Here is a 17,832-nt window from a genome sequence, read left to right on the forward strand (position 1 = left end):
TCACAGCTGGCTTTCAATCGTATGTATCAAGAATTGGCATTTACTTTGGAATGTGAGTACATTAACGTGTTCAAAAGTTTTCACATTTTCTTGTTTTCTTGCAGGCCATCAATTTTTTCTCCAATGATGTCAATTATCTGTTTGAAGGTGCTGCTTATGGTCCTTTGCTTTTTCCCGCCATTTCATCCCTATTTGCTTGCTCCATATGTTCTCATTTTATCCTCGGTCTGACTGCATTGTTGGCCACCCTTCTATTTACCCTGATTGCCCCATTTCAAGTAAGTTGCTTCATTCCAGTTACTTCAGAATTTCTCGCTGGGTAGATCCCAAAGTACCCAAGGACCCAGATAAATGCCAGTGGAGTCCCTGTTGCCAGCTTACTGACACTTAAGTTTGACTTTTGCTCAACTTGGGGACCGATATTGCTTTGTCTAAGAGCTGAATAAGAAGGGGTTTCTCAGATTCACTCACCTGCTGAAGGGTTTTTAGAGGCTATTGATTTCTCAAGGCTTTGGAATCTCCCAGGTACACTCAAGACACAATGTCAGTCAAGCAGTCAGTTAGTCAATCATATTTACTGAACACTTAACTGGGTGCGCTTTGGAGAGGATGATATGACAGTATAACGGACACATTCCCTGCTTGCAATGAGCTTACAGTCCCGAGGGGGAGAAAGATATTAATATAAATAAATTAATTACAGATATATATATATATTTACATAAGTGCTGTGGGGCTGGGAGTGGGGATGAATAAAGGGACCAAGTCAGGGTGAAGCAGAAGGGAGTGGGAGAAGAAGAAAGAGGACTTAGAAAAGGTTTCTTGGAGGAGATGTGCCTTCAATAAGGCTTTGAAGGGGGTAGAGTAATGGTCTTTCAGATATGAAGAGGGAGGGCGTTCCAGGCCAAAAGCAGAATGTGGGCAAGAGGTCGGTGGTGAGATAGACTAGATGGAGGTACAGTGAGTAGGTTGGCATTAGAGGATTGAAGAGTGTGGACTAGGTTCAAGTAGGAGAGTAGGGAGGTGATATAGGAGGGGGTGAGGTGATTGAGTGTTTTAAAGCCGATAGTAAGAAGTTTCTGTTTGATGTGGATCTGTCAGTGTGAAACCAAATGCCAGGTTCAGCTCCTCCACTAGAAAGCATGAACATAGCACTTTTGAATAGTCATTTGGTCCAACAACATGTATTTGATTGTTAACAGAATAACTGTGCTTGGTCCTTGAGGTACGGACTTATAAAATTTGAGGTAGTTGTACTCAAAAACCTTACGAGACAAGACATGTGACCCTTTTGTAGGACAAGTACTGAGTCCAACCTAATTATCTTGTATGTATCCCAGCACTTAGTCCAGTGCTTGGCACATATAAGCACTTCATAATAATAATAATTATCATGGTATTTGTTAGGGCACTTACTATGTGCCAGGCACTCTTCTAAGTGTGAAGTAGCTACAAGATAATCAGGTTGGACACAGTCCCTGTCCCACATAGGGCTCACAGTCTTCATCTCCATTTTATAGATGAGGGAACTGAGGTACAGAGAAGTTGAAAGATTTACCTAAGGTCACACAGCCAACTAGTAGCAGACATTAAGTAGTAGACATTAGAACCCATGACCTTCTGACATAGGGGTCACGTGAAATCCACTGAATCTGTATGTTTAGATACAGTAACTACAAGGATCAGTTGAGAGGGCTCACACTGTAGTGGTGGTTTGTTGTAGGCTTAAACTCTCACTCCCTTTGACATTTAAAGTTACCTCTTGGGAACCTCTTTAAACAATGCCATTCTGTCATCGCAGATACTTTTGTCCCGTCTTGTTGTGAAGATACAAGAGGCCACTTCTGTGGTCAGCGATCAGCGCATACGGACGACAAGTGAAATTCTCACTAGCATTAAGCTTATTAAAATGTACTCTTGGGAAAAATCATTCGTGGAGATTATTCAAGGTACTAGTCTAGGAACACCACTGAATAACTTGGGGGGGGGGAGGTGGATAGTGGGGGCGGGAGGTAAAGGGAGTGGGCTGAAGATGGAGATGGAGCAGCAGAAGGGGTGATGGTTTCTACATGGTAGGGGGTAGGGGAAGAGATAAATCTGGCCTAAGGAAGTCAGGAAAAGAAAGTTAAGATGGGTGGTGAGATACCAAGCTTTGGAGGTTTAGCCCTGGGTCTCTCCCTGCTTCTCTGGTCATAAGGGGAAACTGACATCTGTCCCCTGGGTCTCCTTGACTATGGGAAGCAGCATGAACCATTGGAAGGATCCCACGTCTGCAAATCAGAGGACTCGGGTTCTAAGCCCATCTCTGCCATTTGCCTGCTGGATGACCTGGGGTAAATCACTTAATGAATCTGTATCTCAGTTTCCTCATCTGCAAAATAGGGATGAAATACCTGATTTGCCTCCCACTTAGACTGTGAACTCCACGTAGGAGAGGCACTGGGTTAGACCTCATTATCGTGTGTCTACCCCAGTGCTTAATACAGTGCTTGGCCTCCTTGAAGGTTCTCCTGAACGCCTATAATAATAGTGGTATAGTGGAAAATAATAATAGCGAATTTATAATGGAGAAGCAGCATGACTCTCGTAGATTGAGCACAGGCCTGGGAATCAGAAGGTCATGGGTTCTAATGTCGATTCTGCCACTTAGTGCCACTCAGTGCTATCTTAGGCAAGTCACTTAACTTCTCTGAACCTCAGTTCCCTCATCTATAAAACGGGGATGAAGACTGTGAGCCCTATGTGGGACAGGGACTGTGTCCAACCTGATTAGCTTGTATCTACCCCACACTTAGAAGAGTACCTAGCATATAGTAAGTGGTAAGTGCCCTAACAAATACCATGATAATTATTATTATTATGAAGTGTTTATTATGTGCCAAGCACTGGACTAAGTGCTGGTATACATACAAGATAATCAGGTTGAACACAGTACTTGTCCTATATAGGGGTCGCAATATGGGGAGAGAGAAAAGTTACTGAATCCCCATTTTACTGATGAGGAAACTGAGGTAGAGAGAAGATAAGTGACATCTGCAGACAAGCTCGTTGTGGGGAGGGAATGTGTCTTTTTGTTGTTGTATTGTACACCCAAGTGCTTAGTACAGTGCTTTGCACACAGTAAGGGCTCAATAAATATGATTGAATAAATGAATAATGATGGAAAATAAGAGTCAGGATTAGAACCCAAGTTCTCTGACTCTCAGTCCCATTCTTTTTCCACTACATCTCTAAGCTCTCTCCCTCTCAGAGGAACTTCAGGACATATGTTGTCTGATTAGATGCTCCTGACAAATGAGCAGGGGTTTTTAAAAAACAACCAACATCCTAGCTGGGTTAATATAGTAGAAGATGAAAAGTCCACACTGTCAGTTCCGTGAGATGCAGCAATTTGTGTTTCTTGGGGAACTGTGTTCCATTTCCAATATTTTTGTCATTTTCAAATCAACTGCAATTTTTCCTAGGTTTAAGAAGGAAGGAGAGGAAATTATTGGAACGAAGTAGACTTTTTCAGAGTTTAAACACCACTATTTTATTTTTAATACCTACAATAGCCACTATTCTGATATTTCTCATCCACACCCTTTTAGGACTAGAGTTAACTTCATCACTGGTAAGTAGGTTTTTTGTTCACCTGTTGCAAACAGTACTGGCCTATTGGAAAGAACACAGACCAGGGAGTCAGAGGTCCTGGGTTCTAATAACTGAATCTGCTGTGTAAACTTCACGTCTCTGTCACTTCACTTCTTGGTGGCTCAACTGAGCCGTTCCTCATCCCTTATCCCTCATCTGCAAAATCATTCGTTCATTCAATAGTTTTTATTGAGCGCTTACTATGTGCAGAGCACTTTACTACGTGCTTGGAAAGTACAATTCAGCAACAGATTAGAAACAATCCCTGCCCATTGACGGGCTTACAGTCTAATCGGGGGAATGGGGTTTCAATACCTGTTCTCCCTCCTACTTAGACCCTGAACCTCATATGGGACCTGATTATCATGCGTCTGCCCCAGCACTTAATACAGTGCTTGGCACATAGTAAGCACTTAACCAATATTATCATTATTATTATTACTACTAATAACACTAGTAATTTATTTGGACCTTCAATAGCTATTTTTAAATCTCCAGTTCATTCTTCATTTTAGAAATAGGTGTGGCCCATCCTGCTTCTTCTTTTGATTGGGTTTCTGGCATATTAAAGACAAAAAAAAAGGTAGATCAGTTTCAAGCAAAAAAGAAAAATGAATGGCCTAAAGTTACCTGAATGAAACAAATATATCTTTGCCTTTGGACACTGCAGTCTGATGCATGCTCAAAATCGTATCCAGGATGGAACCTGGTGTTAATCAGGAAGAAGACACAATAAAAACTACAATTCCTCTTTCTCCCTATAGGCATTTACCACCGTGGCTGTGTTTAGTCCGATGAAACTGGCCGTGTTTTTTATACCTTTTTCAATCAAAGGAATAACAAATGGGGAAATTTCCGTAATGAGAATGAAGGTAACAGCAAATATTGCAAAGTAACTTGGCATTGATTCTACTGGTCACTCATCAGCCTAAATGAGATTTTTGAGAAGTATCATGGTCGAGTGGATAAGAGCATAGCCCGGGAAGTCAGAAGGACCTGGGTTCTAATCCTAACTCTGCCACATGTCTGCTGTGTGACCTTGGGGCAAGTCACTTCACTTCTCTGGGCCCCAATTATCTCATCTGAAAAATGGGGATTGAGAGTGAGCCCCACATGGAATGTGGATTGTGACCAATCCAATTTCCTTGAATCTATTGCAATGGTTTGTACAGTGCCTGTACATAGTAAGCACCTAACTAATATCATTATTATTATTATTATCTGGATTCAGCCTTCTTTTCCCCAGCTCCTTCTTCCTTTTGCTTCATTCATGCATTTGAAACTTTGCCTTTTAGACATTTGATATTCTCTCCAACCTCAACCCCACAGCTCTCAAGTACATATCTATAAATTATATATTATAAATTACTCATATATTTATATTCATGTCTGTCTCTGCCTCTAGATTGTCAGCTCAAGGTGGACAGGAAACATGACTACCCATTCAGTTGCACTGTATCCTTAGTACCATGCTTAATACCATGCTCTGATACAGTGAGCGCTCAGTAAATACCGATGGTTGTTTGATTGATCTGGAAAACCTACCCTGGTCATGGGTGTCTATTACACCTTGTAAGCTGGACTCCCAGACTTGTTCATCCCAGGTGCTTAGCACACAGTAAGCACTCAATAAATACCCCTGATTGATTGATCCCAGGTCTCTGATTCATTCAATTTGTTCCAACATATTTACTGAGCACTTACTGTGTGCAGAGTGCTGTACTAAGCACTTGGAAGAGTACAATACAACAATAAACAGACATATTCCCTGCCCACGATGAGCATATGTCTAGAAAGGGGGATACAGACATCAGTACAAATAAATAAATTACAGATATATGCGTAAGTGCTGTTGGGCAGGGAGGGGGGAAGAGGAGACTGTAAGCCCATCAAAGGGCAGGGACTGTCTCTATCTGTTACCGATTTGTACATTCCAAGCGCTTAGTACAGTGCTCTGCAAGTAGTAAGCACTCAATGAATACTATTGAATGAAATATTATTGAATGTACAAGTCAGGGCAATGCAGAAGGGAGTGGGGGATGAGGAAAGAGGGGGGCTTAGTCTGGGAAGGCTTCTTGGAGGAGATGAGCCTTCAATAAGGCTTTGAAGAGGGAGAGAGTAATTGTCTGCTAAGACCTGAGAGTTTCCAATGGGGGTTGAAATGACCCAAAACAGTGGCTTTCTGTCTTTTTGGATTTTGAAGCCTGGTCCCTTTCAGTCCCCATTCCTCTTGAATCCCCTCCTTCTTTAGCCCCCAAACTCCAAATGAAAACATGGCATGTTTGTCACCAGTCTCCCTTCCCCATATCACCCATTTTTGGAAGGGAATTTGCATATGGCATTGTTTGAGACTGCTGACGATCTGCAGTAGATCTGAATCCCCAAACTGACTGAGTTTCCTTAAGATTTTCACTGCATCAAGTGACTCCATTTGTGGGGTTAAGGAAAGTGACTTGGAAAGAAAATTTTTAAAAAGCTTAAAATATAGTATTCTATAAGTTGGATCATGTAATGGTAATAATAATAATTGCGGTATTCGTTAAGCACTTTCTGTGTTCCAGGCACTGTTCTAAGTGCTGGGGTAGATATAAGATAGGGTGGTCGCAGTCCTTGTCCCACAAAGGGCTCACAGTCTAAATTCCCATTTTACAGATAAGGGAACTGAGGCCCAGAGAAGTGAAATGACTTGCCCCAGGTCATGCGGCAGACAAGTTGTGGAACTGGGGTTAGAACCCAGGTCCTTCCGACTCGCAGGAGCATGCTCTATCTACTAGGCCGTGCTGCTTTCCTATTAATTTTAAAGTATTGATCTGGTTCCCCAGCAGTGGCATGCTAACCTGCCTGGTGCTGATTGTTTATTTTAGAGCTTTGCCAGGCATTGGGGTCAGTGAAACTTTATGGTTCACTGACACTCAGTTTTATTTATCTACTTATTTATTTTATAACTGGCTTCCAGAGGGTCCAAGGTCGGAGGCCCAAATGAGGGCAACACTCAGTGACCAAGTTTTCTAAGGAAGAGAGTATTTCTTGACCATTTTCCCTACCAGAAAAATAACCACTTTGGTCAGAGACTACTTCAGATTTTCAGAAGATTCAGGGGCAGCTGAATTGGAGTCTATCCTAGCTGAGAAAGCCTCCAGGTCTACACATATCCTTTCAGGATAGAGTTGGGATACCAACCAGCTGGCCAGCCATGTGCCCAGAGGGATACTGGGAAGGGTGTTCATAAGTCACAGATCTGTGTAGCAGGAGAGGGAAGGGATGAATTGTACATTCCAAGTGCTTAGTACAGTGCTCTGCACATAGTAAGTGCTCAATAAATACTATTGAATTAATATGACTCCCACTCCTCTTTCATAGGCTGAGGATACCAAGGGAGACCAAACAAAGAGCCCTTGCACTAAAAACTGACCCTACTATTGCTACTAGTGAATTTTTTGCTCTGCATCTGTACCGGGTAAAACTAATTCCTGGCACAAGTAAATATCTCTGAGGACTACAAGTGCTTAGTACAGGGCTTTGCACACAGTAAGCACTCAAAAATACGACTGGAGGAGTTACTCTTTTCCATCAAAAAGAATATTTTGGTGGGCATATACCTTTGCTTTTATTCCTGCTTTCATACTGGGAGCCTGGATATTTAGCATACCAGTTTGCCCAGTTGTACTCTAAGGCCAGCTTCCTTGCCTTCCTTGTCTTTGGCTCTCTGATCTATGAATATTTTTGCTGCTTCGGATAGGGGCCTTTTTGTTTTCTTGAGTCTTTTTCTTCCTCTCTATCTCTCTCAGTGCACAGGAGAAAAGGGAGGGGTTGGAGGGAAGGACAAAGAGATTAAAGGTATTAATAAAGGAAGAGAAGCCTGAACCAGAAAAATAATGATGTCCAGTGGGATAAAAGAGCAGGAAGTCCAAGGACATTATTAACAAATTCAATTCTTAGGAAGCTCTCAATGTGTACACTCTCCGCTCTTGCTGTCACAGTCACAGACATCAGATGACCGTGTAATAGTGTTCTGCCTCAGGCCCTGGCAGAACATTTTCATCCACTGGAGACCATAGTCTTTAGCCAATTCCCCTCTGAATGGGACACAAAGATGGAAATGGCACATCTTCATGGGCAATTGAAAAAAAAAATCTAGCAATTTATTGATTCATTGCCAACTGCCTTACAGCTTTTTCGGCTGGACTCTCAGCCTCACACATCCTGGATCCTGAAAAAGACCCAATCAGGACCGAAAAGACCCAAAATGATGGCTTTTTGGCCTATTAGTTCTTTGAAGCCTATTTCCTCTCAGTAGCCAACTTCACTCACATTCAAAATGAAAAGTTTGCATGTAGACTCAGGCAGGGAATCCTGTTTCCAGTTGCTCAACTTCAGATCAAGCTAGTAACTTTGTTCATTCCTCTGAAAACCTGCCTCATGCTGGTCTCATGCAGAGAGCTAACCAACTGACTCACTCTTTTTTTCATTTTCCTTGTAGAAATTTTTCCTTCAGGAAAAACCCGTCCGTTACGTACAGGAGCTGAAAGGGTCTCAGAACGCACTGGTCATGGACGATGCCACCTTGTCTTGGAAACAGAATAGCAGCATAAAGAACAGAGGAGCTGCTGAACTGGATGGGCAGGGGTGGTCTGGACACAGACTCAACCAGGAGAATCAACCCAATCATGGGCCAACTGGGCCAGAGGAGAAAAATGATGGCAAAGGCATGGCGTTGACCAAGATAAGCTTTGCGGTGCCTAAGGTAGAATAGGATTTCCCCATGCTCCAGATAGAATGTCTGCATGCATGCCAGCAAAACAGTACGATTTTAGGAGATGGGGCAGTTTCTAGGACCATTCATTTCCCTGTATTTTAAGTCAGTAGTTTCAAAGTATTTTTTTTTTGTTTTTTGTTTTTAATTCCCAATAAGATATACAAAGGTGGAGTGGGTTCAGGCGGCCTCTGCCTAACAAGCAGACAATTTCCTGGGGTCCAACGTCACTGGTTGAGCTTCCAGGGAAGAGGCTTCTGAGAATTGGTGACAATCTTCATGGCAATACCAAAGGGTTGAGAGGCATGTGGGACTGTTGTTCTCCTACTCTCTGGAGAAGTGGAAAAGGGCAACTTCCCCCATGCAAATGTCCCGTTTCCTTCAGGCTCCACAGCCAGGACATCCATTAATTTCATGGTACCTCCAGGGCCTGCTGTTTTTCCCTTCTTCTTCCCTCAAATAGAGCCCTTTCTCTTAGAATATGCAACTTTCTTAGCCCTTCTTCCTCATTGTTTAAGACTATTCCCACCGACTTTTTCGTTGTGTGAGCTTTAAGGTAAGACACATGAGAACGCTTCTTGAGGGAGAGATTGTGAGGGGAAGTATATGGTTGAGCAAGAAAAAAAATATTCTGCTAGATCAAGAGACTTGCCACATTTGGGGGGTACAGGGAGGTGCGTTTCTTAAATATTAATCAATATTCTCTTTGTAGGGCAAAGTTTTAGGGATTTGTGGAAACACGGGAAGTGGAAAAAGTTGTATATTATCAGCTCTACTGGGGGAGGTAAGTGACTGGGGGTCCTTTTGTTTATTACCCCAGCCTTCATTTTCCTTCAGTGATTATAAAGAATTTGGACAATTCTGATTTTGTTATCTGAAGTGACTTTTCTGCCAATTAGTTTCAGGCTGTGGAGTTTTATTTTTTTGATTATGAAATCAAATGTTTCTCAGATATTCAGAGCCTATTTTCCCTTGTAAGCTTCTCTAGACAGTAAGCTCTCTTATGAGCAGGGGAATGTGTTTACCAACCCCGTTGTATTGTACCCTCCCAAGCGCTCAGTACAGTGCTCTGCAAATAGTTAGCACAAGATAAATACCCTCGATTGATTCATTTCACTTTATAAATGAAGCGAGATGAGTTTTGAAGCATTTCTCAAGCTCTTTTCTCTTGGGAAAGGCACTGGGCCTAACCCTGCTGTTGGGGCAGTGGAAGAGATCACCTTTCTAGGGAGTAGGAGTCTAGGTTCTTTTCCCAATTCTGCCAGTGAGGTTTATGCCAGCTGTGGCTATGCCACCTGGAGTTTAGGTTTCTGATGTAAGGTCCAACTCGGTTATCCTGCAAGGTGAACAGGCCCAGCACAAATCCTGAAAATTAGCTGGTCAGGATGGGCAGCAAAGACAGCAGTGATGGCTGAAGCTAAAAAAATACCTTCAGTGTTATAGTAACAATAAGAATAATTGGGGTATTTGTTTAGCACTTACTGTGTGTTTTACTGTACTAAGCGCTGGGGTAAATGCAGTCGAGGTACAGTGAGAAGGTTGGCCATTAGAGGAGCAAAGGGTTGCAGTAGCAGAGTAGTGAGTAGAGGTAGGAGAGGGCAAGTGATTGAGTGCTTTAAAACCGACAGTAAGGAGTTTCTGATTGATGCAGAGGTGGATGGACAACCACTGGAAGTTCTTGAGGAGCAGAGAAACATGGCCTGAACGTTTTTGTAGAAAAAGTGAACCAGGCAGCAGAGTGAAGTATGGACTGGAATGGGGAGAGAGGAGGCTGGGATGTCAGCAAGCAGGCTGATACGGTAATCAAGGCAGAATAAGAAAAGTGATTTGATTAACGAGGTAGCAGTTTGGATGGAGAGAAAAGAGCGGATTTTAGCTATGCGGTGACAATTGAACCGACAGGATTTAGCGATAGACTGAATATGTGGGACAGGGACTATACCCAATCAAATTAACTTGTATCTATTCCAGCGCTTAGAACAGTGCCTCCACTGTTTAACAAATACCTTAAACAATTGATCAGGCCCACTGTCTGGCTCAAATCAGGCTGACTGTCCAGTTGGCTGACTCCTTGAGGTGATCTGGCAACCTGATGCTCACCCCCGCAGGTCAGCTTTGCCCAACAACCTGTCAGGACTAAGTGCCTTCTCTAGACAGCGTGGCTCAGTGGAAGGAGCACGGGCTTTGGAGTCAGAGGTCATGAGTTCGAATCCCAGTTCTGCCACTTGTCAGCTGTGTGACTGTAGGCAAGTCACTTAACTTCTCTGGGCCTCAGTTACCTCATCTGTAAAATGGGGATTAAGACTGTGAGCCCCAAGTGGGACAACCTGATTCCCGTGTCTACCCCAGTGCTTAGAACAGTGCTCTGCATATAGTAAGCGCTTAACAAATACCAACATTATTATTATTATTAGACTGTGAGCTCATTATGGGCTGGGGATGTCTTCCAACTTTGTTATATTGTACTCTCCCTAGTGTTTAGTACAGTGTTCTGCACACAGTAAATGCTCAGTAAATATCATCGATCAATTGACTGATAGATTGAATGTGGTTCTCACCTTTCCCCACCTCGAAGTCTTGTTCTCTGAAGCGGGGTGTGTGTTTTTGCTTTAGATGCATCTACACGCCGGATCGGTGGGGGTGGATGGGACTTTGGCCTATGTGCCTCAGCAAGCCTGGATCTTCAGCGGGACAGTACGAGAAAACATCCTCATGGGAGAGAAGTACAACTCTTCCAGGTAAGCCCAAGTCTTCGTGTTCTGGTTTTCAACTGTCAATCAAATGGTATATAAATATTTATCGAGCACTCAAAGGGATGACAGCTCTCCTCCTTCCTCCTCCCACTTGGGGCCTATGTTAAAGAACAGCCAGCCCTGCTCTTGAGGAACTCGTGATTTAGAAAAGGGGTGAGTTGGGTGAAGATCAGCCAATCCCATCAGTATAAATATACCTGGATAGAGGAATTCCTTGAATGATACAAAAATGCCATCAACATAAATACACAGGGCTAGAGCTATAATAATTCCAAGAATGAGTTGAGGGGGAGGAGTGGGTTAGAGATTGTGTGGGTGGTTGAAAAATGGTTGGTATTAATGGTGGGGATTAATCACCGAAGAGAAGCAGCGCGGCCTAGCGTACGGAACATGGACCTGGGATTCAGAAGGACCTGGGTTCTAATCCCGGCTCTGCCACTTGTCTGCTGTGTGACTTAGGGCAAGTCATTTAAGTTCTCTGGGCCTCAGTTACCTCACTTGTAACATGGGGATTTAGACTGTGAGCCCTGTGTGGGACAGGGACTATGTCCAACTCAATTATGTCATATCTACCCCAGCACTTAGTACAGTGCCTGGTACATAGTAAGTGCTTAACAAATACCACTATTATTACTATCATTATTACTTTCTATCAATCAGTTGTTGGTATCGTTTGAGAACTTAGTAAGTTTAAGGCACTATATTATAAGCTCAGGAGAGAATAATCAAACCAAGACACCCATTCCCTTCCCTCAAAAAGCTTCCCGGAGGAGATAGGCCTTGAGCTAAAGTTTCAGAGAGAGGAATAGGGTGATTAGGCGGTGAAGACTGTTCATTTAGCCTGGAGCTCCTGTATGAGCTCCTGGTACAAATGGTAAAGGAGTGTGAAGAAGTTCCTGAAACCCCATCCTTGTCCAGTCCTCCTGGAGTTAGGTTGGACTGGGTTTCCGGCTGATGGCTCAGAAGGTAGGTCAGGCACAGAGCTTTGGTGCCAACAGCAGGATGGCAGTGACGACACCACAGAAACATGAAAGAAGATGGTTGAAATGTGAGCCCGTGGAGGGCAGTGATTGTCTCTGTTGCTAGATTGCACTTCCCAAGTACTTAGTACAGTGCTCTGCACATAGTAAGCACTCAATAAATATGATTGAATGAATGAATCCTAACAGCTATCGACATTTCCTAGGTATAGATGGGTGATCAGTTCCTGTTGCCTGAACAGAGACTTACAGATCCTGCCCTTTGGAGACCTGACTGAAGTGAGTTTACACAGTTGTTTGATAAGTCCCAACAGTCCTGCCAGTGGAACATTAACCACAAAATCCTCAGGCTGAAGCAGAAGCCCTCAATCTCATGTTGTATCTATCTTTTTTTTTTTTCAGTTTTACTTGGGCTGGACAAATAATCTGGGTTTGACAGGAAAATTCCCCTGGTCGTTCCGGATCATTTTAGAACATTATTCTAATGTCCTGGAAGTGTGACCACCCCACAACAGTTACAGTAACACTAACCAACTGGCTGTGTCACCTTATACAACCTCTAGCTGCTCTTTCTTGTTGAAAAGCTCGGATTTATGTACCTGGACTGGAGCGTGCTCAGTACATGTGTTTATTTAGGTCCCACAGGATTTTGGGCCTTGAGCCCATTCTAAGGAGAGTTTTGACTTGTGCAACTATCCTTTGCCGGCCCAGTACCCTGAAATGAGCTAAAGAGAGGTGTGTCTCCCTCCAGTATAGGGAAAAGCAATTACTGGGTTAACCCACCCACCATCATCTGGGGGTAGTGAATCCTTGAACTTAACTGGGTGACTTTTTCACACTGAGTATTGTGCTCTTCTTTCCCTCTAAAGATAGGCGAGAGAGGCCTCAATCTCTCTGGGGGTCAGAAGCAGAGAATCAGTTTGGCTCGTGCTGTTTATGCTGACCGAGAGATTTACTTACTGGACGACCCCTTGTCAGCTGTAGACGCCCATGTCGGAAAAAACATTTTTGAAGAATGCATCAAAGAAACACTTAGAGGGAAGACTATTATCCTTGTTACTCATCTGCTGCAGGTACCAGAAGCCAAAATTCACACTGTGCTTCCCTCAGCTGGGGGAATGCTCCACACATTTAAGGATTTTACATTTCTAGAAAGAAGGTAAACCTGGCTTGCAGATAGTCACTTGCCTATGCACCTAGGAGCAGGATAATTACACTGGGCAAGTTGTAAAGGAAGGAGATTTAATTCATTTGTATTACTTTTGGGCCCACCAGAGAGATGTTTTTTCTTTGCATGGAGGGGTTTCAGTACCAGAAGTGTCATGCCTGTCTGATAGGTCTCCATGCTGGCTCTTTTACCAATTATTTATTAGAATAAGCAATAATTATAATTATAATATATGAATAATTTATTTAGAAAACTGAGTATCTTTTGGAATTCTTACAAATGTTCTTCCCTTTGCCATGTGGAAAGCAAAATTGAGACAAATCATAGAATCCCACATAGTGAAAAAGATTCCCAAGAAGACATCTAGACTAGATTCCCAGTTAGGATGTCCCAAACCCCTGGGTGTCATGAAAAACTCCCAGTTGAGCCCTGAGAATTTCCTCAGGCCTCCATCTCTGATTTCCCTTACCATGTATGGATGTGCTTTCCCATACCCCATATACACATTGAAATAAAAGATGGAAGTGCCCTAACTGGACAAGCTGAACTGGGAACCTCACTGCTATGGAAGCGGTGTGGCATAGTGGATAGAGCACGACCTGGGAGTCAAAAGGTTATGGGTTCTAATCCCCGCTCTGCTACTTGTCTGCTGTGTAACCTTGGGCAAGTCACTTCACTTGTCTGGGCCTCAGGTACCTCATCTGTAAAATGGGAATTGAGACCGTGAGCCCCACATGAGACAGGGAGTACGTCCAACTCTACTTGCTTGTATCCACCCCAGGTCTTAGTACACTGCCTGGCACATAGTAAGCGTTTAATGGATTCCATCATTATTATTATTATTATCATTATAATGGGTGACCACTTCCCTTCTATCTGCCCCTCCTTCCCCAGAATTTCCATCCAAGGGAAAGCAAGGAAAGTGGTGTGCTCACAGATAACTAATTCTGTCATCTGACCTTCCTAACCAAAGAATCTCTGAATCCTTGAGCTGAGAGTAGCCTTGAGAGGTCATCTGGTACAGGCCCCTGCGCTAGCAATGAATACCTATCTTTCTGGGCAGAATTCATTCTTTCATTCAGTCATATTTATTAAGTGTTTACTGTGGTGCAGAGCACTGTATTAAGTGCTTGGGAAGGTACAATACAACAATAAACAGTAACATTCCCTGACCACAATAAGCTCACAGTCTAGAGGTGGGGAGAAAGACATCAATAAAAATAAATAATATTATAGATATATACATAAGTGCTGTGGGGCTGGGCGGTGGGGGAAGAACAAAGGGAGCAAGTTAGGGCAAAGGGGAAGGGAGTGGGAAATGAGGAAAAGTGCAGCTTGGGCTGTGAAGACTTCTTGGGGGAGATGTGCCTTCAATAAAGATTTGAAGGGGGGGAGAGTAATCGTCTGTCGGACTTGAGGAGGGAAAGTGTTCCAGGCTAGAGGTAGGATGTGGCCCAGGGGTCGGCAGTCAGACAGGAGAGATTGGGGCACAGTGAGAAGGCAAAAGAGCATTCAGTCTTTTCTAAAAACTCTCCAGGAATGGGACTCCACACCTTCCCTCAGAAACCCATCCCAATCTATCTAGTCCTCTAACCTAGAACCCAAGCCATCTAATTCATGAAGATCTCCGTAAGATCTCAATCTACCGTTGATTCATGCCGGTGAGCCCACCGGGCACTGTTTCACAGTAATAATATTAATAATAATAGTGGTATTTGTTAAGTGCTTACTCTGTGCCAATCACAGTACTAAGCGCTGGGGTAGATACAAGATAGGTTGGACCCAGCCCCTGTCTCACAAAGCGCTCACAGTTTTAATCCCCTTTTTACAGATGAGGTAACTAAGGCAAAGAGAAGTTAAATGGCTTGCCCAAGGTCACACAGAGGACAAATGGTAGAGTGGAATTAGAACCCAGATCCTCCGACTCCCAGGCCTATGGTCTTTCCACTAGGCCACACCCCTTCTCTTGTAACCTTTTCCTTTCTTTTAACCCCACAGTATTTAGAGTTTTGTGACCAAATCCTTGTCTTGAAGAATGGAAGAATTCATGAAAAAGGCACTCACAGTGAACTGATCCAAAAGCAAGGACAGTATGCTCAACAAGTTCAGAAGTTACACGAGCAGACTCCACAGGTAATTCTCATTGCTCTTTCAAAAAACCTGCAAGCCCAACCCTTAGAGGAGCTCCATGATATTCACGATGGCAGTTGCTGAAGCATTACTGACCTTCTTCCTAGAATGTGAAATCCATTGTAGAAAGACCAGAAGTGGAAATGAAGATGGAAACTCAGACGGACCCTGGTTCCCAAGTGACTTCTGCAAATGGACATAAATCCTCCGGTAATGGCATTTTAACTATTTCCATGAAAATAATCCCCTGCCTCATGGGACTCTGGAATTGAGGGGAAAGTCCGTTACATTCATCTAATCCCTCCACTTGTTTGCAGGTGGAAAAAAGTGGCTTTTCCCTGGGAATCCAGTAGACCCTCCAATCCTAGGAATCTTAAAGAAAATGTCATTCATATTTCCTGGCATGTGTAGTGATTTTCTTTCCTGGAGGAAGAAAACTGCCCCTGTAACTTCTTGAAGTCTCTTCTAACTCTACGGATCTACACTTCTAGGATTTACCATTTGCCTTTTCCCCTGCCTTAGGACTGGGGAATCAGCTTACTCAGAAGGAAGAAATAGAGCAAGGTTCAATGAGTTGGAAAATCTACCATCACTACATCCAGGGAGCAGGAGGTATAGAGGGGCAGCCCTGATTCTGGGGCTTCTTTTCCTTTTTGGATGATTCTTCCTTTCCGGGGACAGCACTTGAACACCTTGACTTTCTACCACAGACAGCAAACCTGGGTACCCTGCTCTGACCTCTGAACCCTAAGAAGCCTTCCCAGACTGAGCTCCCCTTTTCTCTCTGCTCTCTCTACCCTCCCTTCATCTCTCCGCAGCTAAACCCTCTTCTCCCCCCATCCCTCTGCTCCTCCCCCTCTCCCGTCCCTCAACACTGTACTCGTCCACTCAACTGTATATATCTACATTACCCTATTTATTTTGTAAGCGCTCAATAAATACCATTGAATGAATGAATGAATGAACCCTAAGTGACACTTTCACTGGCTGAAACCGGAGTGTAGAGAGGAGAGGAGGGAGGTGGTAGAGGTCAGATGCAGGCCTGGGCAGAATCTGTGCACAATTTTCAGCAGTTGAGTTGTCTGTCTCAGGACATCTCGGCTCCCAATCCCGATCAGCTCAAAGGACTGTACAGAAAACCTTAACCCTAACCCTAACTCTCTACCCTGAATTGTTTTTTACTTCCAACAGTTATGGCTTCGTGGAAAGAGTTGGAGTCAGAGGTTGCGGGTTCTAATCCCTGCTCCACCATTTGTCAGCTGTGTGACTTTGAGCAAGTCACTTCACTTCTCTGTGCCTCAGTTGTAAAATGGGGATTAATATTGTGAGACCCACATGGGACAACCTGATTACCTTATATCTACCCCAGTGCTTAGAACAGTGCTTGGCACATAGTAAGCACCTAACAAATACCATTATTATTATTATTACTATTATAGTGGGCAGGAAATCTGATCTCTGATTTACCCATGAGGAAGCTGAAATAAGGATTGGGGAGGTGAAATAGGTTGACTTGACCGTAACTTCTAAATCACCCATCTCCTCATCAACTGGAAAACCTTGTACTTGAAGAAGCCTTAGTTCAAAAGCCCAGTCGTTGTTCTGCTCTTATATTTTCATATCCTTTGCCTTGTTAAGTAGGACACATATCCAGGATGTAAGGTTTGGGCCTTTGAAACGGGGTTTTGGAGACCTTATTTTTACTACTAGCCTAGAACCTTTCCGAGAGGAGCCTCCCTGCTACCCATATGCCAATAATGTTAAAAGTGTTTTATTCTCTGCCTTAGGTTACCTAGTCATGGTCTTGATCTTCTTCCTGATGACCCTGAGTATCAGCATCTCCGCCTTCAGCTACTGGTGGCTGAGTGAGTGGTTAGGACAGGGCTCAACGGTAAGTGCAGCAAAGCTGGGTCCTCCAGCTTTGAAGAGCCTTCTGGAATTCTTTCCCCAGGGGGTGTGGTGAGCAGGCCTGCAAGTAGAAAGGTGATGATCAGCTTTGGGATGTAGTTCCCTAGGCCGGCAGGTTGGGGAGAACCCAGGTGACTGGTTACGGTCCTGGACCAGCAAGAGAGAGAGGCCGACAGCACCCGGATGTTTCCTCTGTTGAGAAGCAGCATGGGGTAGTGGATAGAACATGGGCCTGGGAGTCGAAAGGTCATGGTTCTAATCCCGGCTCGGCCACTTGTCTGCTGTGTGAGCTTGGGTAAGTCACTTCACTTCTCTGGGCCTCAGAGTAAAATGGGGATTGAGACAGTGAGCCCCATGTGGGACAGGGACTGTGCCCAACCCAATTTGTTTGTATCCACCCTAGCACTTAGTAGAGAGCCTGGTACACAGTAAGTGCTTAAAAAACACCGCAATTATTATTATTATTATTTTTCTCTGGAGTCTTCCTGAGGCTTGTGTTTCCCCAAG

General features: G+C 43.7%; 1 protein-coding gene across 1 annotated transcript in view; it reads left to right on the forward strand.

Annotated features, from left to right (window-relative positions):
* ABCC11 (ATP binding cassette subfamily C member 11) overlaps positions 1-17,832 on the forward strand; it is a 53,241-nt gene that overhangs the window by 17,368 nt on the left and 18,041 nt on the right. Inside the window, exons 8-21 of the mRNA XM_029075293.1 lie at positions 105-278; positions 1,802-1,949; positions 3,465-3,613; positions 4,398-4,505; positions 7,903-8,019; positions 8,114-8,377; positions 9,099-9,170; positions 11,000-11,124; positions 12,326-12,398; positions 12,989-13,192; positions 15,286-15,420; positions 15,525-15,627; positions 15,940-16,029; positions 17,205-17,308. Of these exons, the coding sequence (XP_028931126.1) occupies positions 105-278; positions 1,802-1,949; positions 3,465-3,613; positions 4,398-4,505; positions 7,903-8,019; positions 8,114-8,377; positions 9,099-9,170; positions 11,000-11,124; positions 12,326-12,398; positions 12,989-13,192; positions 15,286-15,420; positions 15,525-15,627; positions 15,940-16,029; positions 17,205-17,308 (1,866 nt within the window). The remainder of the gene's footprint in view (positions 1-104; positions 279-1,801; positions 1,950-3,464; positions 3,614-4,397; positions 4,506-7,902; positions 8,020-8,113; positions 8,378-9,098; positions 9,171-10,999; positions 11,125-12,325; positions 12,399-12,988; positions 13,193-15,285; positions 15,421-15,524; positions 15,628-15,939; positions 16,030-17,204; positions 17,309-17,832) is intronic.

The sequence above is a fragment of the Ornithorhynchus anatinus genome, chromosome 11 (genome assembly GCF_004115215.2).
Source record: "Ornithorhynchus anatinus isolate Pmale09 chromosome 11, mOrnAna1.pri.v4, whole genome shotgun sequence".
Lineage (NCBI taxonomy): Eukaryota > Metazoa > Chordata > Mammalia > Monotremata > Ornithorhynchidae > Ornithorhynchus > Ornithorhynchus anatinus.